Genomic DNA, 24,924 nt, shown 5'->3' with positions numbered 1-24,924 from the left:
TTTTGCACGTGATGTTTTTCTGCCTGAACTACATTTGTCTCATCTGCTATAACACTGTGGTTCATCTTCAATACTTCAATAGTGTCCTCAAGATGGTTTCATCAGGATGTGCTCCTGTAGCCATGATCTTAAAATATGCCTGTCAATGCCATAAAGAGCCCATGTCTGGAACGATGTGCTACTGGGGGATGGGAGTCCTCCGAGTGTGGCTTACATTAAGGGTGAATGCTCAGGGAGTAAGGGCATTTGAAGTTAAGACGGTTTCCTTCCTGAGACCTACATGGTGAAGAGAGAGAACCAGCTCCAGAGAAATTTGTCCTCTGACCTCCATAAACCACCACCCCACGCCATAAATTTAAAAAAAAAAAAAAAAAAAAAAGCTCTTGAAGGGCCGGAGATGGCTCAGCAGTTAAGAGCATGTACTGCTGTTCCATAGGACTACCAAGCACCCATGCTGGGTGACTCATAATCACCTGTACCTCTAGCTCCAGGGCATCCAATGCCTGTTTCTGGCCTCTGTGGGCATCTGCACATATATGACATCCATTGACTCAGACATACACACATACACATACATAATAACAATAAAAAATAACTTTTAAGGGGGCTGGAGAGATGGCTCAGAGGTTAAGTAGCACTGGCTGCTCTTCCAGAGGTCCTGAGTTCAATTCCTAGCCACCACAAGGTGGCTCACAACCATCTGTAATGAGATCTGGTGCCCTCTTCTGGCAGGCAGGCATACATGCAGATAGAGCACTCATAAGCATAAAATACATAAATAAATAAGAATGACTTCTTAAAAAAATAACTTTTGAAAAAGGATGTGGCTTGCATTTTACTCTTGGATCTTGGCTCTTTCGCATCTTTTTCTCTTAGATCACTTGCTTTGGGAGAAGCCAGCAGCACTTTGTAAAAAACATGAGCCTTGTAATGACAGCAACAGGGATGAGCCACGCAGCCCTCTTGGCTCAGCCTCATGGGAAATGATGTCATCTATGGCACTCCAGGGTCTCTGAGCCACTGAAAGTGCGAAAGAACACTGTTAAATTCTGGGACAACTAGTTATGCAGTGATTGCTAACCAATAAAAATACCAAGTAGACTCAAGTAGGTGACACTTTGTTTTGGGGACAGGGTTCCATGGAGCCCAGGCTGGCCTTGAACTTACTATGTAGCTGCCTTAGTTTCTTGCCCTATTTCTGTGCTATGATGCCATGACAGAAGCAGCTTAAGGGAGGAGGGGTTATTGTGGTGGGTCGCTGTTCCAGCTTTGACCTGGAAGTACTACCCCTGGTGAGGCTTTTGGTAACGGCTGTGCCTACCTATGACTCGCCCCTGGGGGCCGAGACAGGAGACCTTAAGACTCGAGATCCAGATGTGACAGCCCTCTTGGTTTCTGGATTCCCGCATGCATGTGGTGCACAAAAACTCGGGCAAACACACATACATTAAAGGAAATAAATAAATCTTTCAATGTCGCCTGGAAGAATGGGATTGCAGAAGCTGGCCCAGTTGGGGACCTGGCACCCTAGAGGGAGCTGGGAAAAGCCAGTTCAATTCTGTCTGCAGACTTTGAGGCTGGGGTGGGTGTGTCAAGCTCCCCGTGTCCTTGAGAGAAAGGCCCAGCTTGAGAATGACTAATGAATGCTCTCCTTCACTGCTACAGTATATTTCCTACAAAGCCCCTGGCTTCTTTGCTATGGTGGGTCTCCACCAACTAGTTCTTTCCATGTGGTTTGAGGCTACTCTCCATCAGCTCACCCCTGCACTCTTGTCTACAGGACTGTGGACTAGTCCCTCAGGCCCTGCATTCTGCTGCCAGATCTGTCTGAAACATGGTCTCTGTGTCAAGATCCCAGCCTGATGAGGTGGCCTGTCTAGTGGAGAGAACAAACAGTTCTCTGGAGCCCTGGTTAGGTTTTCAGTTTTTTTTGTCAGCATATGCTAATTATACATGGCAATAGGTTCTGTTAGGATATTTTTCTTTTGTTGTTGTTGTTTTGTTATTTGTTTGTTTGAAGAGGGGCTTCTCTGTGATTTTGTATTACTTTTGTGTGTGTGTGTGTGTGTGTGTGTGTCCTGTCCCTGTGACTTTACTGGATATGAGTCATTTCAAAGAGCATAAACAACCTAACAGTGGTTACACTATGAAGAAAATGTCTCTCCCAAGATTTTTGCGGAGGCACGGGGTCTCATGAGGCCCTCCCCAGATCGCTGAGCTCTTGTTCAGCCCCTTGTCACCCTCTCTCACTGTGTGCCCCCGGGCACGTGCTTCTGTTGACTTCAGGATGAACCAGGATGTAGGGTAGCCGTTGTCAGTTGGCTGGTGTCGGAGGCCCCTCCGTCCTGTCTGTCACTGTACAATGTACAGGATGCTCCCTTTCTCATAAAATTGAATCTTACTTCCTCCCTGTCCGCTCTGCCGCAGCCGCTGTCCATTCTCCCCACATCTCTCCCTTCTCCCTTAGTGTGCTTTCCTGACTTGAAGGACCTCCCAGCCCCCTTTCTGTGCGTCTCAGTACCACCAATGCTTCAGTCTGGCCGACCACTTCCAGCCAGCCTCCCTCTTCAATGAAGTGTCTGGGTTGCATTCAGTTAACATTTGATCTCTCGGCCTCCCGCTCCCGGGAGAGCTGCGGTCTGTGCCGTATTAAATGTTATGCTTTATTACATGATTCCAGGGCCCATCTGTGGGGTGGGAAGGAGCATCTTGTTGACTCACATGGGAAGCAGGAGTCCTGCCCTCTGCCCCATCAGCTTCTTGTTCCCTACCCAGACTTGTGACCAGCTGGTACCGGCCCAGCTCTCTGCTGTCTCCGGCAGCTGTGCCTGTCTACTTCCTCGTTTTTGGTTCTCCCAGCTGCGGGGCCGGGGCGGGGCCGGGGCGGGGCCGGGGCGGGGCCGGGGGGGGGCCGGGGCGGGGCCGGGGCGGGGCCAGCGGTCAGCCTGTGAAGGGCAGCTTCAAGAGGGCGTCAGGGAGCCACAGACAAGGAACATTTGGGAATGAGAAGGAGGGCAGAGCTGAGCACAAATCACACCAGTCTTGAAAACGAGGGGAAGCAGTTTGCCAGCTTCTCTTCCCCATCTTGCTGTCATCTAAAAAAAGCCGCGTAGAAACACAGCCCTCCTCGAGCTGCGAAGCCAGATGGCCTGAGACACTCGGCGTGCCCAGTGCGCATGTGTAATTACTCCTCTTCACAGAATCACGCGCAAGACCAAATCCAGACACAGACACTTTCTTTGGCTCTTTGATCTCGAGCCTATGGGCCCACCTGAACTTTTGTTTCTTTTTCAGTGAAGTGGGGTCGTTCATTTGGGTCTTGCAGATGCTGAAGGGAGGCTTTAGGGACCCCCCTGACGTTAAAGTGTGTCACCCTTGTGACTTCAGTCCTTTCTCTGACTCCGAAGACCTTGGGCCATTTGTTCTAGTGTTTGGTTAACTTCAAAGAATCAAAGGATGCTGAACAAATGGCCTTGGAAGCTGGGTGGTGGCGCACACCTTTAATCTCAGCACTCAGGAGGCAGAGGCAAGTGGACCTCTGAGTTCAAGGTCCTTTGGGTGTTTTTGCTGGGCCTGGATAGTTACATGTAAAATGGAATGGCCTTTGTTATCTACAAAGCACTAGACAGACAGGCAGACATCACTGTTAATGATAAAGTGTGCCATATTTAGCATTTCCTGGTAGGAGCTGGGGGCCACAGAGCAGGCGTCAATGGTTGTGTCGCCCCCCGCCCGCCCCCACTTCACAGGCCTTGGTGTCGCCCCTCTGACATGGGACACAGGTACTTCGGTTCATTCTGGGTGGCACAGGGTATTAAAAGTGCCCGGTGGCAGGCTTTGGCTTATGACATTAAGAATGGAAGTAGTGTCACTTGTACACAGTTACCATGCTGTCCTCCGGTGTCAGCACGGTGACCTGCAACCGCACGCAGACAGTGACAGTCCTGCCTCCAGACCCACTGAGGTTAACACAACACTCTGCTCAGTGGGAGAGCACTCGCCTGGTGTGTGTGAGGGAAAAGCGGGGAGGACTGAGTTGCAGGCCAGCCAGGACTACAGAGAGAGACCTTCTCTCCAAAATAAAAGAAAAATGAAGTGAGGTCGGTCCTCATTAAAAAATGAGCACTGCTCACCAAAACGTTGGTGACCTGAGCCCACCCAGGGATGCCAGCCCTTGGTTGAGGAGCTGGGGAATGGCTCAGTTGGTAAAGTGCTTGCCACATAAGCATGAGGACCCGTGTTTGATCCCTAGTACTCAAATAGACAACTGTGATGCACGTTAGAACCCAAGTGCGGAGACAGCAGGATCCCTGAGGGCTTGCCAGGAAGCTGTCTCAAAGACTAAGGAGGAGGACCACAGAGGACACCTGGTGTCTGCCTGTGGCCCCTACATGCATGTGTACACAAGGGTGCACATGCGCGCACACACACACACACACACACACACACACACACACACACACACACATGAGAAGTGTGTGGGTTTCTATGCAGACAACCATTTCAAAGAGGCCATGGTTTCTGTGACTTATTGGACAGTTCTGTTATAGGAAGATCCCCCTGGGCTGGTACTGCTAGATACATGGGCCATGGGCAGAATGAGCCGAATGGAGAGGGCCCTTTGTTGCCTTCACAGCTTTGCACCTGTATTATTTTGGGTCTCAGGTGAAAGTGAGGTCACAGGTGCTATGGCTCCCATAGGTGACCCCAAGGTGGCATCTTTTTAGGGTGGCCTAGGGATAGTCCTGTGGGTACTGGGAGACAGCAGGGTCCCATTTTAGACTACTATGTGCTCTCTTGGAAAGAGATTCCAAAGAAGAAAATCAACCAGTGACTTCAGAATAGATTGGCTTTTTTAATCATACAGTGAATGGTTACAGAGCTGACTTCAGGTGGGCCAACAATCACGTTTCAACAAATCTTGAAGGACGGAGAGCATACGGGTCATTCTTTCTGTGAAACTCTTACTATATAGACGATTAGAAAGTGCATGTGTGGGAAGTGAGAAACTACACATTTAATAACCCATGGGTCATTTCCCTTCTGAACTTGCCCCTCCAGGGTTCCCTCCTTGGACTCAGGTGACATGCCTTGTATGGCGGAGATGCAGTCCTAGATGGGCCTTCCCACCGAGCTTGGAACTCCAGGGAGACTTCGTTTCTTCCCCAAAATTTCCCATGTGCGCCCACATGACTAGTGAACACCACTTCCAGAGTGCTCCCCAACTTGCTCTAACGCAGATTAAACAGACGGGGTGTTACAACATGTCACTAGGCAAACATGAGCCTCAAATCCAACGGGACAGGATGGAGACAGAGGGATCTGTTTCTTGACTTAAATTTGAGGTGACAGCCTCAAAAATAAACAAATTTAAAAAAAAAAAACACAGATGACTAAAGCACCCATATTTGGAACAAGTTGGTGGTTCACAGCATAGGAGTTAAGAGGCAAGACCAAGCTGTCCTGAGCTCTCTCTAGGAACATCCCCAGAGTTGAGCTGGCCAACCCAGTGCCCTCTGTGGTCTGAGCAAAGGGCAGCTCAGCTCCATTAACATTCCACGGCCGTCTCAACCTCCTCAGGGTATTTCCTGACAAGATACACTTGCAAAACCTCAAAGGCACTCAGCTTCCAAGAAACTCCTCTGTGTCTCTGTGAACTTCTCTGTGTTCTGAGGACAATACTGTTTGCCCCACACGGGCTCCTAAGTATAACAGTACGAAGTGGCCGTTACTGTTTCTCATACAGTGGGGAGATTGGAAGTAAGTGAGAAACCAGAGAGCTGCCTAGCAGTGTTCACACTTCACCAGGCGGCAGGTGGAGAACACTAGGCAGGGCTGGAGGCCCTAAGGTCCCCCTCTGGCCTTTGGCATCATGGTTTGCATCCAAGAGGCAACACTCGCCCAGGAGGAGGGAGTGGGCTCACCCAGGCAAGTCTTTACATCCACACTCCATGAGGTTCAGCCTGGGGCCTGGGGCTCAACCAGTCCCACCCTATGGCTTATTCTCATGGCTCAGCCACAGAGAGTTAGCTCGCCAAAGGCTGGGGATGAGGTTCCATTAGTGGTGGCCTAACCTTTACGGGTAAACCACTGTGATATCAGTCTGGAGCAGCTACCGGGATCCATGGGTTTTCCTTGAGGTGAGCACCTGGATACCAAAAATACTGGGTGGGGCTGAGGGGGTGTGAGGCAGTGGGGGGTTGGGGGCTGGGGGGTGTGGGGCAGTAGGGATGTGGGGATTGAGGGGGTGTGAGGCAGTGGGGGGGTGAGGGCTGTGGGGGTGTGAGGCAGTGGGGGGGTGAGGGCTGAGGGGGTGTGAGGCAGTGGGGGGGTGAGGGCTGTGGGGGTGTGAGGCAGTGGGGGGTGTGGGGGCTGAGGGGGTGTGAGGCAGTGGGGGGTTGGGGGCTGAGGGGGTGTGAGGCAGTGGGGGGTGTGGGGGCTGAGGGGGTGTGAGGCAGTGGGGGATTGGGGGCTGAGGGGGTGTGAGGCAGTGGGGGATTGGGGGCTGAGGGGGTGTGAGGCAGTGGGGGATTGGGGGCTGAGGGGGTGTGAGGCACTGGGGTGTGAGGCTGTGGGGGTGTGTGGGGGCTGTGGGGTGTGAGGCAGTGGAGGGTGTGGAGTGTGGGAGTGCAGCAATAATGGCATCCATTGCCCCATTCCACATGATAACTGCATGGCTGGAACATGGAAATGGCCTAAGCAAGTAGACATTGTTCTTATTTAAAGCTCACAGGACCTGGACAGGTGGGGACTCCTGTCATCAGGAACAGGTCCTCAGCACCTAAGTACTTCATAGTGATTAATCTAAGTCAGGTTTGATCCCCAGCACTCAACAAAGACCAGTCATAGTGGCAATGTCTGTCACTCAGAAGAAAGACCTTCCTCACGTAGGAAGTTCAAAGCCAGTCTGGGATATGAGTCTTGAATTAAAAAAAAAAAAAAAAAAAAAAAAAACCCTACAAACAATTCAGCTTCCCAATCAGCCAGTGGTCTGCATTCTGCTCTGAGGTATGTTTTAAGATCAACGATTCCAAGAGCAAAGGGCCCAGCTGCCCAATCAGCACTCTGATTATATACCCTCAATCTGAGAAAAAGGATCCCACCACTAGGTTACAAGTATCCTTGGGCAGCTCCTACGTGGACATGTAGCTCAAGTGACCTACACATGGCCGGTTGTGCCTACAGGCTGGACAGATGGTGTGGGGCTCCTCGGATGAGCGCCGGCCCGATGCCCTCGACGAAGCTGCTCCACTGATCATAGTCTTCCTTCAGGTCTGAATGGGTGCAAACAGGAAGGAGGGTTAGGCAGACCCCTGTAGAGCCAGGTCCGCTTCCAGAGGGGCATCCTAGACAGAGGGGCACCTGGGGCACCAATAGGGCTAGATATGACAGCCTCCCAGGCAGCCTAGGAGGGAGACCCAGGAGTCAGGGCAGCTGGTCTACCCAGGCAGGCCTGGAGAGGCTGTGGAAGCATGTGGCTTCCATTTGAGCAAGAGACAGACCGAGGGAAGAGGTGCTGGTGTGGGGAGGAAGAGGAGGTGTGTGATCTTCCAGGAGGGCAGGGGAGGGGCAGAGGAGGAAGAGGAGGCGTGGGTAGCTCTCACTGGGAAGGCAGCATTGCTGTGCTCTGGCGCGTTAGGAGCTGAGAGGCTGCTGATCCACCTCTGGCCCATTTCAGTTCCGTGGTGACAAGGCACTGGAAGCTTCCTTTCTCTGTGAAGCCAGTTAGTGAGGATACAGCGTCTTCACTCAGACTCTGCTTTCTCTCTCCTCACCTGGGTTACCACCAGAGCCTCCATGCTAGCCACACTCTTGGTTCTCAACTCTCCGCCTCAAGCATCCTCTACACGTAATCAGACTGTAAGCCTGTCCAACCAGGCCATTCTCCTGCCTCGAACCTACTGCAGGCTCGTCCCAGACTGAGGAGTCAGCTCCCAACCCGCTTCAGCAAACCTATGGCTGCTGCTTCTGACTTCGGCCACTTCTCCACCTCCCCATCTTGAGCTCAGGATGTGTGGGAACTACCCACACTACCAGGCCTTCTGACTTAGAAGACCCCTGGCCCTTCCCTCCCATGGCCCCTCTTCATCATTCCAAAGCCAGAAGCGGCCACTTCCTGGCTCCCTTCCTTTCGGTCAGCTCTATCCCCTGGGTCCTCCTAGGCAGCCACTGTGTGCCTGCCTGCGGTCAAGGACACAGCTGTATATCACAACACCTCGGCACACCAACAAAGGGGCACGGGCTGCACACAGACATTGCCACCAGAACCAGAAAACCTTCAACAAATCACAGATTGCTGACATTTTCTAAGCTATATGTGTGTGTGTGTGTGTGTGTATTCATCTGAAAAAAATGAAGCTAATAAATTAAAAAAAAAAACTACTAGAAAGGACCATCTCCAGAATCAAATGTGATAGATAATGAATCTAGAGTACTGAGTATGACAAGTACTGGTGACATCAGTGCCCTTGGCATAAGCAGACTGAATCCTCAGCAATCTTCCTCCAGTCAAGACTCCATCCTTCCACCTCGTCCTGGCCTCTCCCTTTGACTGTCTCTGCTACTAAAGGGAGCTTGTCACAACATTGTGGACTCCCTGTCACCTTCAACTTTTTTCTTTGAGACAGAGTCTTACTATGTAGTCCTAGTGACCTAGAACTCACTCTGTAGACCAGGCTGGCCTCAAACTCATGGAGATCCACCTGCCCCCCCCCCCCCCCCCGAGTGCTGGGATTAAATGTGTGTACCACCCTCACTCCTGCATGCCTGGCATCTTTAATCTTGGGCTCCTATAATGACATGTGCCTGGGGAAACAGGAGGTGTGGGCTGAGGACCAGGGAGCAGGGACCAGGAGAAAAGGCATGTCTCTGTAAGCCCCGCCCCCCCCAAGTAACTCGGGTTGGAGTAGTTCTTTGCTCATAATTTGTAAGGCGAAATGAGCAAATACAAACAAAAATACAAATCTGGCTCAAAGCAGCAATGCGTTCTTAATAGGACCGGCATATTTTAAACATAAGCACAATCGGGTTGCATACATTGTGGGAAACACAAATGTATCCAGGCTATCCAGGGGAAGACCCATGTCTAGAGCACAGAGGGGAGAGTCCTGCTGGGCCAGGTACTGGCCAGACCACGTCTAGTGTAGCGTGTTCCAGTCAGGGCACCTCTCTTTAATAGAGGCCCTTACAAATTGTACCCAAGGGAAGGCCATAATAGACTGCATGGGGGAATTGAACAGGGAACTACTGCAGGTCCCATGGCCATTAGCTTAATGAACAGAAGACATTAGAGGTGACCACAAATATCCAAAGAGCCGCCACGTGCTACATCAGGCTTCTCTGGAGCTCTTGGGACACAGCAACTGTGTGTGTGTGTGTGTGTGTGTGTGTGTGTGTGTGTGTGTGTGTGTGATATATTATCTCAGATCTTGCTGTTAGATTACAGTTCAAACCTTAATGGTACAGGCAAGTGTGTGTGTGTGTGTGTGTGTGTGTGTGTGTGTGTGTGTGTGTGTGTGTGTGGTGGGGTAAGGTATCAGATCTTGCTGTTAAGTTGGTCCAGGCAAGCCTGGTTGCCTCCTGATGAAAGTGACTTGTGAGAGGTCAGCTTCCTGAGGTTCCTGGTGCTTCCTGTCCATGCTGACATAGGATTGTGAAAGCTCCAGGCTGGGCTGGACAGTGACCCACACTGTGTTTTGGCAGGCAAAGATAAAGCGACAGAAACAAGTCCCTCTCTTGGGATCTGGTGTTAAGAAAAAATCATAGTAAATAAATATAAGCAAATAAAATGAAGTCACTACCCCCAAAGTTTACCGCCCCCCAAACACAGCTGTGAGCAGTGGGAGCTGAAGAGGAAAGCTGTGAACCCAGGAGAGACAGAGACAGAGAGAGAGGGAGGGAGAGACAGGCGCCAGTGGCATAAACTAAGCAGCCAGTTCTGAGGAAGGACAGACACCACTCAGGGCAGAGAAGAGCACAGAAGAAAGTGAGAGGCTGGTGAAGACAAGGAAACAGGAAGGCACACACTGAGCCTGAGAGGCAGAGAAAAAACACGCCCGCCTGCAGATGACCTCGGCTCCCTTGACAGTGGCCCACTGGGCCCAGGTATACCTCATAAACAAACTTCCAGTTTTTTCCCTTTTCTTCTTTTTCTTTTTGAGTTGTTTTCTTTTGTCCTTTGAGATAGGGTTTCCTTGTATAGCCCTGGCTGTCCTAGAATTCCACCTGCCTCTGCCTCCCAATTGCTGGGATTAAAGGTGTGTGCCACCACCTCCCAGCTCACTTTTTTGCCCCTTGAGGTAAACTAAAATTCTAGTCTTTGAGATCCAAAAAAGTTTGATTTGACTGTCAACTCCTTTTGCAGTATTTTTTTGTGTGTGTGTGAGTGTGTGCAGTCAGAAGACAACCCTGTGGAGTCAGTTCTCTCCTTCTAACTGGATGTGGGTTCCAGGGACTGAACTCAGGTCACTGGGCTTATGCCACAAGTACCATTTACCACAGAGCCATCTCCCTAGCCCCTAGACAATCCAAATTCCCAGTGGAAAAGCCAGCTTGCTTGTCCATCAGAATGCACAAGTGATGGTAATTTTGGGGATCAAGATGGTGGAGTAAAGAGAGGCACATGTGCTGTCACCAGAGAGGCGAGGTGACCAGGCCAAGGCCATTCTGTAGGAAGTCAGGGCCTAGATGGGCAGACCTTCAGTAAACGACTTTCTGTCATGCAATGCATCACTCCTTGGTCAGGCTTCTGTTTGCCATGGATCTCCTGGGTCCTTGTCATGTCAGGACAGAACAGGGTGCTGCAGGGGACCAAGGGACCCCACATGTGCTCCACAAGCCCCAGCTGTCTCCTTACCAAGGTGCTTCTGCAGGAACGCCAATATGGCCCGCACCATAATCTCCTGACCTTCATAAGGGTCCAAGGTCCCACGGGAGTGATTGGAAAAGAATTTAGCGATCAGGTTGCCAGTCACAAAAGCAAAGTCAGTTTGACTCCGATGAACAGCTCCGCTAGAGAGAAAGAGAAAGAGCCGGTGGGAGGGTGGAGGTTAGGCACACAGGTGTGCCTGCTGTGTGCCAGGTGCTGCCTGTGTGTCCTGTGTAACTCTCCCAGCAACCTTGTCGGAGAAGCACTTTGCCATGTGATAGAGTCTGAGGAGGAAAGAGGAGACATTGGACAGAGCTAGGATTTGAACCAAGGTGTGCCTGGCTGCATCTGACTCAACATTTAGATCACCATGCCTGACAATACCAGGAAGGAAGGGGTAGGGGCCCACAGAGGCTCCCTAGTTAGGCTTTACTCAAGGTCAGACAGTCTGAGCTTGCTTTGCCCAGCAAGGCTGCATAACAGGATGATTTGGCCAAAGGCATGGTTACCAGGTGTTTTGAAGGGTCTACACTTGATACTTTATACCTCAACCTTGAAAGGGGGAGGTCTTTTGCCCCTCCCCTTGCTGATGTATAAAAAGTCCATCATGAATAAACTCAGGCAACTGGGTATTGACCTGGGACCGTCCCGAACTATTCCGTGTCTCTGTCTTTTTCTTTGTCCATATTTCTTCCTAATATTTCTCAACTCCTCACTCCTCCATTCAAGAACCCTTCGACAGGTTGGGGCTGATCCCCAACATGAGGGTGAACTTGGTAGAGGGGAGCTGGGAGAGGGAGGTAAGGTTCCCAGCATCTGCTGTTCCTTATACGTCACAGCTTTTATCCAGTAATGCCCAGGCCCATGAAACACTTAACCTCACTGCCAGAACTGTGCCATATAGTCAACAGGAAGAGGAAACACTTGCTTTTAGTTAAATAATCACAGTAGAGGGGGCACGGAAAAATGGGTTGTAGATTAAGCCCGTTGGTTGTCAATGCATCTGTCCATCCCCCATCCATCCACCCACCCATCCATCCACCCACCCACCCACTCATCCATCCATCTACCCATCCTTCCACCCATCCATCATCCATCCACCCATCCATCATCCATCCACCCATCCACCCACCCATCTATCCATCCACCCACCCACCCATCCATCCATCCATCCATCCATCATCCATCCGTCCACCCACCCACCCATCCATCCATCCACCCACCCATCCATCCATCCATCCATCCATCCATCCATCCATCCATCCATCCATCCATTCATTCATTCACCCATTCATTCATCTACTTGTGGTAGTGAAGACTGACCCAGGGTCTTGCACATGCTTGGCAAAGACTGTGCTACTGCACTACTCCTCAGCCCTGTACACACATTTAATTCACAGGTGAAATCCTCACTGGACTCCCATTGATAAATTACTCATAATTCAAATGAATATGGTATGGAAAATCTAAATGCTGAAATACCTGTCTAGTATGTGGAAAAACACATTTTAAAAAATTATATTCAGTTATTTATTTGTATGTGAGTGCATGTAGTGTGTGTCTGTGAGTGTGTATCTGTGTGTGTGAAAGAGTATGTGTGTGTGCATGGTACATGGTTGGAAGTCAGAGGATAACCTGCGAGAATCAGTTCTCTCCTCCCACTGTGTGGATACCCTGTGACAGGCTTCCCGGTGGGGTGCCTTTACCTGCTGGGCCACTTTGCCAGCCCCAAACTGGTTTTTTAAAAAAATGTATTATTTAAGGCACATGAAAAAAAGTATGTATGGTAAGAAAATACACTGGATTCTTGAGTATCCAGCGCTAGATTTTTAAAAATAATATACTGGGGCTGGAGAGATGCTCAGTGCTTAAAAGCACTTGTCCTTACAGAGACACAGGTTTGACTTCCAGCACCCACACGGTGGCTCACAGCAGTCTGTAACTGGATGTCTAAGAATCCAACACCCCCTTCTGGCCTCCATGGGCACCAGACATACAAATGCAGGAAATCACTCATACACATAAAATAATACAATTAATTAATCTAAAAAAACTAGGGGTGTGTTGAGACAGGGTCTCACTATGTAGCTCTGGCTATCCCAGAACTCACTATGTAGACTAGGCTGGTCTTGAACTTGTGGAGACCCACCTGCCTCTGCCTCCTGAGTCTGGGATTAAAGGTTTGTACCACCACATCCAGCTATAATTTTTTTTTTTTTTAAATTATATCGCCTGTAGTTCAGTCTCCTTTGTGAGCCCTCTCCCTTCCCTACAGATCACAAGTGACCAAGTCTGACTGGCCTGGGGAGACATTCCTGCAGTCCTGTGCCTCAACGCTATGAAGTCAAAACAAAAGAGGGGCTGGGCCAGGATGGGCAGGAGAGGAAGCCACCAAAGCCACCACTCGGGGGCTTGGCACAGCAGATGATCAACTGCCTAGATGATTGCCAAGGTACATATCATGTGGCCAGCTGGGTCTTCCTGTTGATACACAGGTTGGCCTTGAACTTTCCATCCCCCTACCTCAGCTTCCCACCTGCTGGGATTACAAGCACACATCAACAGGCTCAGCTTGCAGGAACGACTTTTAGAAGAAGGCCCATGTTAGGATAACCTCCGTGAACTGGATATCCACGGAAATTCTACAACCCCACTTATTCTAGCCATAATCTTCAAAAAAAAACCAGTAAAAATCCCATAGAAGGCTAAGGAGGTCTGGAATCCACCCAGATCCAACACACCCATTTTTCAGAAATTACTAAGTAAATCCTACTGTGCAGCTGCATAAACTGTCGAAGAAATCTCTGTGGATGGGGCGAAGCAGAGAGGAGAGACATATGAGACCCTAGAGGGATTATGACATAGGGATTCTGGCAATGTTCAGATGTTCTGTGAATATACAGAAAGTTCTGGATAACCTAAAAGAAATGAAGGGAGTCCCAGCTGACTAAAAGATGAACAGGACACTGGGGTCGTGCTTTGGGGCATACTTACAGGAGAGTCACAATCCTGGACTGTTCGTGCTGGGCACATATCTTCTTCATCAGGTTGACGCTCTCCACTGTCTGGAATTTCTCAGCATTGATAAAGAACACAGGACCCCGGGCCTTGGGGTAAAAGTCATGTTCCAGAGGGAACATCCAAGCATCCAGGGCCACAGCACACCTGGGATAAAGCAGACATTTGGAGCAGCCACTAAGGAACCCAGGCAAGAATACTTAGGGTGGAGGGCATCAAATGGACTCTTCTCTCCAATGGGCTGAGGACTCAGAAAGCCAGGAAGTGGGTACTAGGACCCACACCCTCCTACTCTGATCTTACATAGAGTCCCTTTACTTGTCCCCAAAGAGTCTTTTGGAATTTATACTCCCTCAGAGCAAAGGTCAAATTTCCTTCTCTGGATCTACCCTCAGGTGATGCATTCCAGTTCTGCAGAATGTCACCTCATTCATTTAATCACTCAATTCATCCAATATTCACGGAGTGGCTGCTGCGGCCTTAGCCTTCTGGATGCAGAGATCCATGAGAAATACATTTCTAGGAGCTCCCAGGACAGCAGCAGAGAGCGAGAGACTTTGAAGGTATCGGAACCCCAGCTCAGAGCTCTGATGCACAGCTGCTACATGAGCCCAGAGCCCATGTGACAGAGAACCCTACAAACTTCCCTGGTACCAAGGGCAAAACTGTGGCACCATGAGTCAGAGGCATACCCACTCCATCTTCTCCGTTTCAGCAGGGGACGGTCACTGTCCACTGTAATGACAGCTGTAACCAGAAAGCTTCTGCTTCCCTTTCCCTGCTCCTGTACGTCACTAAGGCTGGACCACTCAAGTGCATCTGACTCCTTCCCTGTTCCCCATCCTCTACTTCTCTCATACAAACTCATCCTTTTCCAGTTCTGCTCTGACCCGGATCGCATCCATTCAGGCTGGTCTGCTACATCACATGGCAGCCAGGAAGCTTTTTAAAATCAAAGATTGATTGTGCGCTGCTTAAAATCCTTTAATGGTGTTCTCATTTTATTTTATTTTTTTAAGACAGGGTCTTGTTTACACTTGCCTTGAACTCTGTGATCCTCCTGCCTCAGCCTCCAGGGCAGAGATACAAGCATATACATCACATCTCTTGGCCTGTTTGTACTGAAGTGCTAAGAATTTGCTAGTTGCTTTCCTCCCCCAACAACATAATCTCTCAAGTCAGACCTTGTTTTGCTGATCACTGAATCCCCAGCACATCAAACAGTGACCAGACCACGACCCTTGTATAACACATCTCTGCTGAATGAATGATGAGTGAATGAGTGAGTGAGTGAATGAATGAATGGTGTGTGAAGCTTGATGACAAAGCATCACCGGTACTCACCGGAACTGGACTTCCTGGGCCAGAGCAAGAACAGCGGTAGCTCCTCCAAACGAGTGACCCATCACCGCCACCCGGCTCCTGTCAATGCTGCCCTGAGGAAGACAGAGGACTTAGCCAAGCGGTCACAGAGAAGAGCTGTAAGCCAGCGAAGTGCAGTACAACGCCAACCAAAACTGGCCGGAGCAGGATGGCATGCTGCTGTGATCCCAGCTTACTTCTGAGACAGAATGATGGCGAGTTCAGGCCCAGCCCGGGCTATACAGTGAGACACTGTCACAAAAAAACAAACAAAAACAAAAACGAGTATCTGGGGCGTTGCTCAGGGGCACAGAGCATGTGGCACAAAAGAGCCTGAGGGTTTAATACCCAGCACAGCAAAGAGAAGAAGAGAACTTTCTGTTACCTGGAGAGCTGGTCTTTGGCGTGAACAACCTTCAGGGGACTGTGCTTTTCATCTGGACTTTCTGTTTTTATTTTGAGACAGGGTCTTACTATATATTTCTCACTAGCCTGGCCTCGAACTCACAGAGATCCCTCTCCCTCTGCCTCCAAGTGCTGGGATTAAAGGCATGCGCCACCACACTGGTTCATCTAGACTTTTGGAATCCCCCTGCTAACACTACTATCTGCTGAGGGGAGGCATTCCAATGTCTGTGGGCACCCAAATAGACAGAAGTTGCCAGGCCTCCACCAGCATGAAAGCATGCTGAGAAGCAGCCTCCTTCATCCTCCACAGCAGCAGTTCTCAACCGGTGGGTTGGGACCATTTTGACAAACTTCTATCTCCAAAAATATTTACATCACAATCCGTAACAGTAGCAAAACTACAGTTATGAAGTAGCAATGAAATCATTTTATGGCTGGGGGTCAGCACAACACGAGGAACTGGATTCAAGGGTCATAGTGTTAGGAAGGTTGAGAACCGCTGGTCCCCAGTTCCTGCCTCACAAGTTCCTCGAGGTCACCGCAGAGCACACAGAGGGGAGCGCAGCACACTGTCGCTGGCTCCATTTTGCTCTGGAGTGAGGATCGCTTGTGCAGAAAGCAAGTCAGGTCCTCTTCCTCTGTGTGTCTGTCCTGATTTTATCCACGGCCCAGGGAGGGTTGGTGTGCTCTGACGGCTCCATAAGTGTCTATTTCGGGTTGTTCCCAGAAGCCTTCAGGGTATGGTTCTATAAAAAGCCACCGCCATGCCTGCTAAGGGGCTAGGGAAGTCTCCCCAGGCTTCGTGTACCACACTCTGTTCAGAAGCCCTGCTCTCCTCAACGTCTAGCCCGGGTGGGCATCCATCCTCCTTCTTGGCTGAGAGAAGCACCCAGGGGATGGGCGCTTTAGGTTTTAAAACGTAAGTGACTATTCATAAGCCTCCGAAATCAGGTTTGTAGAGACGTCTCCCACCCTGTTTCCTTTCCACCAGCTGCCTGCTTCCTGCTCCCAGCCGGTGACAGTTTCTTCAGTGTCCTGGCAGAGCTGCCACGGAACAGACAAGTGAACAGGAGTGTGCACGCGTCCCTCTCCCCACAGACGCTCCTCCTGAGTGTCTCTGTGGAGCAGTATTAGTAGAGAGGGTTGCTCTGTCCTTCCCAATGGCTACTCTTAACATCACTTGGAAACAGACAGCTGGCTGCTCACTAAATCTGTCCCCAGACACACAGCAAGACCATTTCTTTGCAGTTCCATGTGACTGAGTCCTCGCTAACAGCATGAGCAAAAGTCTAACTTCCAAATCTGGAAGTTTGGTTAAGAGCACTGGCTGCTCTTGCAGAGGACCTGGATTCGATTCCCAGCACCCAAGTCAGGCTCCTCACAACTGCCTGTGACTCCAGCTGAGGGGAATCCATACCTCTGGCCTCTGCAGGCACCGTACTTCTGTGTACACACCCACATGCAGATACACACACTAACACAGAATTTAAATAATAAAAATCAATATATATATATATTTAAAAGTCTAACTTCCAAGGACATCTACAAAAGCTCTCAGATACTTCCCTGTCCACACCCTTCTGTTGGTCTAAGTATGCAGCATACACCCATGCCCCTCTGCTGGCCCAATGTATGGATTCCAGGGCTGTTCAGGCACAGGCCTGCGTTTCTAGCAACTGCCTTTCTTGCTGGGAATCTGGTGAGAATGAAGGCCACACACGCAGAGGGAAACTGAGCCTACAGAAGGGATTTAAAGTGCAGAGCTGACAGATCTGAGACCCTGGATCCCATTATGGCAGCCTGAAGTCATTCATTGCTCCTGGTGGCTGTATGAGCCCGCAAGACTGTGAGGAATGTGTAGCTCTGGGTCATCCCAACTGCTGCCATACCTTCAAGGTCATCAGGTCCAATCCACCAGGAAAGACATTGAGGACAGTCTTCCCAGCCGAGGCATCCTGCAGGATCCGAAGCACCCGCACACACTCTCTCACTCGCTGGTGCACCTGAAACACAGCCAGTCTGCTGGAGCATCCCACAACCCCACAGGGAGTACCTCAGCCCCAGACAGAACTCAGCAGGAGTGGGAGTCTGCCCACTGCATCTCAGCAAACCCTGCAGGCCCCTTGCAGCTCACACAGGCATGTCCGACAGCATCGAGAGCAGGCCCACCGGCAGGGCCATCAGAATGGCCATATCAGACGATGTTCTTACGATCATTTGCCAACAGAGGGGACTGTGAGTGTTCGTATTCTCAAACCCACTTACAGCAGTCTGTTTTTTTGTCTGCCACCCCTTCTCCCATTAACCTGACTTTTTAAGGACTGCCCGTACCCTGCCCTACTCCCAACAACCACACAATGGAGTTTTTGGTGGGAATTTTCCTTTTGCCTCTTCTCTGCAGGCTAGGAATCCTTTATCAGAAATTTTCAAACTTGAGCTTGGCTCTGGGATGGAGGACCAGGGAACAACACCCAGAGCCTAGTGCTCTGCTGATGGTTAACTATCAGCAGTCAGGGCTGGCAACCTCTGAGAAAGAAAGCTAGCCTGCAGACGGGAGTCAGGAGTCAGGCAGAGACAGGGATGCACCTGTCCCCTCTGAGAGCAAGTTCCAGAGGTTTAACTCTCTACCTCTTACCCACGGGAGCCATCAGCTCCCCAACCACCTAAGCAGGCTCTCTGTCAACCTCGAGAGCCCTGTGATTCATACTTTACTCATTCCCACAGACGTGGTGAACTCCACCCACTATGGCAAGGCTTTTGAGAGAGAATGTTGGCTAAAAGTTGCTTGTGGTTGACTGAAGGTCCACGTGAATGGCCTGGTCCCTATGGGGATGCTATTGGAAGGTGGAGTCTTTAGAAGCTGGGCCCCAGTGGGAGGTCTTTAAGTCATTGAAGACCTGCCCTGAAAAGGGGTGGTGGGATACCACTATCCTACCCCGCCTCCCCTGCCATATGGGACCCTCACCGGAGGCCCAAAGCAATAGGTCCACCTGACCTTGGCTGCCATCTCCAGAACTGAGAACTAAAATTGCTGCTCTCGTGTCAGGTGATTATTTCAGGTATTTTGCAGGAGAGATGGAAAGATGACTAGAACCACGATATGCTGCAGAACCAGCCTGCCTCCATCTTAGGCTTAAAAGCCATCTTACAGTAAAGACAAGCTGGGTTCATTCCTGTTTGTGATTAAACCTATGTTCCTCAAGGACTGGGCTATGCCCTCAAATGGTTCTACACTGCCTGTTCCAGGAAACGACCATCGTGTCTGTGTTCCAAAAAGTTATTTAGAATCATTCTGCAACCTTGTCTTTGCTTCAGAAGGTTAAATGGCCCCTGTGACACCTTGTTATGACTATGACTGCCTTGGTATGCCCACCTTGAACCAAATCTTTGTTTCAGAAGGGACTAACTTCTTACACTTATGCTCTGCTCCTGTAACCCCAACTATTTTGAAATTTAGAAATTAGAAACCCCCTACCCATGAGCTACAAAAGCCTTGTCTTCTTCACATCCAAGGCGAATCTCTTGACCCCCGCCTCTGGGGGAGGCAGCCGGTGTACAGGAATGAAAAGGCTTGCTTTAGTTAACGGCTTGCTTTAATCTGGCCGTGATGGTTTGGATCGGCCATCTTTCTCCTCCCATCTTTGGGATTAACCACGCCGGCAGGCATGAATCTACCTCACCATTGTGATCATGGTACCGTGACTATGCCAACGGGCACAAGCCTACCTGGGGATTCCTAACGTGGAATTCCTTCTCCCCTTCCTTGATTCGCCGGAAGGGGATCCACTCCTCCTCCAGCAATTCAGGGGGCTGGCTCTCTTGTGGGGTCTGCTTGCAGAAGTAGGTGGTCGAAGCTGACTGGTCCCTGAACCACACATGCATTCAGAGAGAAAGCCAGAAGACAACGGTGAGCTTATTTCTCCCCTTTACTCACGCCTCCCTTCCAACCATGATTCACGGGCTCTCTGCCCGGCTGGCACGTAAGGAGATCAGGGGTATGCAAAGAAGAGCAGAAAAAACCTGGGGACAGGCCTGGGTTTGAGCCCAGAGTCAGCCGGGTCACTTTCGGTCAGCTGTTGAACATCTTTGAGCCTTTCGTGTTCGCCTCCTTTTTTTTTTTTTTTAAAGATTTATTTATTTATTATATACGCAGTGTCCTGTCTGCACACCAGAAGAGGGCACCAGATCTCATTCATTACAGATGGTTGTGAGCCACCATGTGGTTGCTGGGAATTGAACTCAGGACCTCTGGAAGAGCAGCCAGTGCTCTTAACACTGAACCATCTCTCCAGCCCCATGTTGTACTCTTTAGATGGGTATAATAACTGTTTTGCATGGTTACTAGAAATAGCACATGTAGCTCAGTGACAGAATGCTTGCCTGTGTGTGGGTCTGGTGCCTCAGCACCACAAACCAAGAGAACAACATAGGGGACTGGCCTATGGCTGGCTCTCCACAGGTCCCAGCTGACTGCAGTTCACCGGGTGTCTTCTCACCTGTGCTCCACCACAGCCACCACAAAGCCACGCGAGGCCAGCTCCATGCTGAAGGCTGAGTACACCGCCCTGGAGAGTCACAGGGAGAAGAGATCAAAAACACGGCCCAGCTTCCCCCACACTCCGCTAGTGGCCCCCTCAGAAGCCCGGCTAGGTAGGTGTCATGGACGGTCTTCCTCCAAGTACCTTCCCCAGACAGTGCAGCCCTCATCCCGTGGCTCTGGGGTCCTCCATGGTGTGTTTGCAAGTCAATCTTCAATCTTTCCACTCCACTGAATCAGCCTACCCCAACCCCAGCTAGATTCTGACTACACTAACGTATCTGTGCGTGTACATGTTCCTGTGTGTTAACGTGTGTGTACACATGTGTGTGTCTTCATGTGGAGGCCATGTTGTCAGGTGTCTTTGTCAACCACTTCCTACTTTCTTCTCATTATCATCATCATCATCATCATCATCATCACCATCACCATCATCATCATCATCATCATCATCATCATCATCATTATCTTCAGACAGAGTTTCTCACTGAACCCAGAATTTATCAATTCTGAGACAAGCTGACCAGAGAGTTCTAAGGAGCCTCCTGTCTCATCCACTCCTAAACTGGGATTACAGGTGTGTGTGTGGCCATGGGCAAAGTTTACCCGGGCTTGGGGATCAAACTCAAGCCGTGCATGTACAGCAAGTACTTAACCCACTGTGCAGGGCCTCACTGCATAGCCCAGGCTTGCCGGGAACTCTCTATGTATGTAGACCAGGCTGGCCTTAAACTCACAAAGATCCACCTGCCTCTGCCTCCTGAGTGCTGGGATTAAAAGCATGTGCCACAATGCTCAGCATAAATATTTTTTAAAACCACACAAGGGGTCAGGTGATGGTGGGACATGCCTTTAATCCCAGCACTTGGGAGTCAGAGGCAGGCAGAACTCTATAAGTTCGAGGCCAGCCTGGTCTACGAATCCAGTTCCAGGACAGCTAGGGCTGTTGCACATAGAAACTCTGTCTCGGAAAAAACAAAACCCAAACCAAAAACAACAACAATAAAAAACCCCAGACACAAGGGCTGGCAAAATGGCTTATCAGATAAAGGTGCTTGCCTCACTGGCCTAGCAACCTGAATTTGATCCCCAGGATGCACATAATAGGTGGAAAGAGAAAACTTACTTCACAAAGTTATTTTTTGCCTTCCACAAATGAGTCCACAAGTACTATATATGATGGTAATAAATTTTAAGCACACACACACACACAAATCAAAAGTAACTTAAAATTTTCAAGTAGTCATATTTTTAAGTTAAAAGAAGCATTGGGGAGGCTGGAGAGCTGGCTCAGCAGCTAAGAACACTGGCTGAACTTCTGGAGGACTCAGGTTTGACTCCCAGCATGCACATGGTGGTTTGCAACCATTTGTAACTCTAGTTACAGGGGATCTACCTTCTTCTAGCCTCCACAGGCACTGCATGCATGTGATATGCAGACATTCATGCAAGCAAAACACCTATACACATTAAAAAAAAAAAAAAAAAAGACAGGGGCTGTAGCTCGGTGGTAGATCACTTGCCTAGCATGCACAAGGCATGCATGGGGTTCAATTCCCAGGACTGAAAAAAAACAAAAACAACAACAACAACAAAAAAAAAAAAGACAAAGAAAAAGGGTTTTTAGCCCGTTATGGTAGTATATAAGTATAATCCCAGAACTTGGAAGGCAGAGGCAGGAGTATCAGGAATTCAAAGTCATCCCTAGTTACATAGTAAATATAAAGCTAGCTTGTGCTACTTGAGTTACTGCCAAAAAAGGAAGGAAGGAAGGAAGGAAGAAAGGAAAGAAAGGAGGGAGGGAGGGAGGGAGGGAGGGAAGGAGGGAGGGAGGGAGGGAGGGAGACCAGACATGCTAGTGCACATTTGCTATCCTATCACTTAAGACATGAAGGTGGGATCAGGAATTCACAGCTAGTCTTGTCTTTGCCTCAAGATCTTGTCTCAAAACAAGAAGAAACATAGAACTGAAGAGATGGCTCAGCTGTTAAGAGCACTTGCTACTCCAACTGCCTATCACTCCAGTTCCAAGGCATCTGGAGCCCTCTGCTAGCCCCAGTGGACACTTGCACACATGCAGACACACATAACTAAAAAAAAAAAATCCTTAATCATTTTTTAAGTAAAAAACAAACAAACAAACAAACAAAAACAGGCAGTGGTAGCACACACCTTTAATCCTAGTACTCGGTACCTGGGTGGCAGAGGCAAGCAGATCTCTGTGAGTTCAAAGCTAGCCTGGTCTCCAAAACAAGTTCCAGGACAGCCAGGGCTACACAGAGAACCCATGTCTCAAAAAATCAAAACCAAAACAAAACTAACAACAAAAAAGTAAAAAGAAGCAAATTAACTGATATGTTTTATTTAAGCTATAATAGCCTAGTATACTTTTATGCCTTATCTAACCTACTGTAATCTATTGCAACGTTATTGTATTTTTTCACTCCCATGCAGTCTTTGCACTCTGGTGTATATTTCACACCTGAAGCATGTCTCAGTGTTGACCAACCACATTCTAAGCCTTAAAGAGCCACACGGAGCTGACCGCTTATGGACCAAACAGCTCTGACAAATGAGATGTAGTTAGCTGTATTAAATACAGCTATCCAGGAGATTTTCTTTTAAAAGCAGAGCGCTCCTTTATATTGCCTGGGATGTAGACATAATGACTGGAGCAAAGCAGCCACCACAAGCCATGAGGTGACTTTATCATGGAAACTAGACACAGCAGAGCAAGATCATAAAAGTCTGGCCCGCTGTTACATTCATGCAATGTAACATCAACCCTAATTGTCTATTTCTGACTCTCCTCCCACTTTCTTTTGTGTTTTGATGCAGGATTTTATGTAGTCTAGGCTGGTCTCAAACTCACTATTCGGCAGAAGATGTCCTTGAACTCCTGATCCTCCAGCTTCTAGCTTCTAAGTGGTGGGTTACTGGCAGGTACCCCTGTGCCCACCCTTCTAGCTTGCTTTAACTGAGAGGGAAATAAAGAAGTTTGTTTGTGGGTGGGTGCTGTTTTCTTCTTTTGCTGCCCATGCCATGTTTACACTCATGATGCTCCTGTCTCAGCCTCTCAGGGGCCGAGTATAGGCTTGTATTGAGAGCCCAGGGAAGGAACGGATTTGATCATGTTTCAGTCACTCACATCTGCTGAGGTCTGTTAAATACCTTTGTAACTGAGGTTTCCTTCCAGTGTCTCCCAGGTTTCCAGAGAGGCAATGAACTGGATGAACGCCTTCTGACCCCTTTCCCGTGTCTGCTGTGTAATGTATACAGGCTGCCACTTGCTGCTCAGGCCCAGTCACTCCTATCTGCCTACTTCAGAGGGCTGTGTGGGGGCCACAGGGAGCAATGATGTTCTGGAGGCCAGTTGGGTGGTATTTACTTACACATGCTCTTCCCTGGGATGGAAAGCTACCCATCAGTGAACAAGGGAAGAATTTCAGGGTGAGATGAACCAAGAAGCTAAAAGGAAAATGTTCTTTGACCCTCCTCCCCTCTTCCTCTTGGAATTTCACTCATGGTTAATGAAGGATGTTTCTACAGGCTCACTCCGGTCTACTCCAGAATGACATCCCAATGGAGCTTTCTAGTCAAAGGGCCACCTCCACATCACGCACTCACTGCTCTCTCCAGCATAGCTATGGGTGGGGAGGGAGGGTTTCCTAGTTTCTTCTCTCTGATAGGCGAACACACACACACACACACACACACACACACACACACACACACAGCAGCTCTGAAGGCTAGGACTCATCTACTCACAGCAGGCTCACTCAGTTTACTACAAAAGAAAACAGCACAGAAAACCACACACTTGTCTCCCAGCCTTGTCTTCACACCTGCTCTCTACTTCCGGCCACCGGCTAGTTATGGTTGTCTGTATACCAGCTCCTCTAGTGGGAGTGGCTTTCTGAATGTGTGTATGTCCAGATTTCCCACCTTCCTTTTGTGCCAGAGGGCCAGCATCCAACAGGTGCTTAAGAGAGGTCTGCTGAATGAATGGAAATCCAGCAAAATAGCCCTCTGTTCCTTTCGTAATGAGTATTTACTGGGAAACTATGACGTCCAGACTCTGTCATACAGTGAGGGCACAGAAGACAGGCATGGTGTCTGTCTTCACAGAGGCTACAATCTAGCAGGGAAGACAGACACTGGAACATAATTACACAAGTGATAAATGCACTGTGAGGCTGTCTCAGCAACCAAGAGAGCAGTGCTCTTGCAGAGGACCCAGATTCCCAGCACTCACATTGGGAGGCCACAAGCACCTGTAACTCCAGCTCCAGAGGATCTGAAGTTTTTCAGTCTTCCTCAGGTACCTATGTTCAGGTACACACATGCATGCATACACTCATGGACTCACACAACACACACACACACACACACACACACACACAAGCATGCATACACTCATGGACTCACACAATACACACACACACATGCATACATACACTCATGGACTCACACAACACACACACACACACACAAGCATGCATACACTCACACACACACATGCATACATACACTCATGGACTCACACAATACACACACATGCACACATTCATAATTAAAACTAGAATAAATCATTTTTAAAATATGCTGCAATTATGTTAAGTACTGAGAAGTAAATAGCACTTGAAAACTCAGCCTCATAGAGGAGTCAGGATGGGCACCCTCAGAAAGGGACATACATATGATGTGTGCAAAGCACACCTCTAATTCAATA

At 49.3% G+C, this 24,924-nt stretch overlaps 1 protein-coding gene across 3 annotated transcripts in view; it reads right to left on the bottom strand.

Annotated features, from left to right (window-relative positions):
- Nucleotides 1–6,961: 6,961 nt before the first annotated feature.
- The window catches only part of Pafah2 (platelet activating factor acetylhydrolase 2), a 36,330-nt gene continuing 18,367 nt past the window's right edge, over nucleotides 6,962–24,924 (bottom strand). For 2 of the 3 annotated variants that reach the window (XM_036177702.1, XM_036177703.1), the window contains exons 6-12: nucleotides 20,152–20,220; nucleotides 19,382–19,520; nucleotides 17,545–17,658; nucleotides 15,230–15,321; nucleotides 13,862–14,032; nucleotides 10,856–11,010; nucleotides 8,736–9,742 (exon numbers count right to left, since the gene is read on the bottom strand). In XM_036177702.1, the coding sequence (XP_036033595.1) occupies nucleotides 9,549–9,742; nucleotides 10,856–11,010; nucleotides 13,862–14,032; nucleotides 15,230–15,321; nucleotides 17,545–17,658; nucleotides 19,382–19,520; nucleotides 20,152–20,220 (934 nt within the window). In that variant the 3' untranslated portion in view covers nucleotides 8,736–9,548. Of the gene's footprint in view, nucleotides 7,275–8,735; nucleotides 9,743–10,855; nucleotides 11,011–13,861; nucleotides 14,033–15,229; nucleotides 15,322–17,544; nucleotides 17,659–19,381; nucleotides 19,521–20,151; nucleotides 20,221–24,924 lie in introns of those variants that run through there. The other variant, XM_036177704.1, reaches the window with a different exon arrangement.

This window comes from Onychomys torridus, chromosome 2 (assembly GCF_903995425.1).
Source record: "Onychomys torridus chromosome 2, mOncTor1.1, whole genome shotgun sequence".
Classification (NCBI taxonomy): domain Eukaryota; kingdom Metazoa; phylum Chordata; class Mammalia; order Rodentia; family Cricetidae; genus Onychomys; species Onychomys torridus.
The sequence above is the reverse complement of the archived record's forward strand: the minus strand, read 5'-3'. Positions and strand labels throughout refer to the sequence as shown.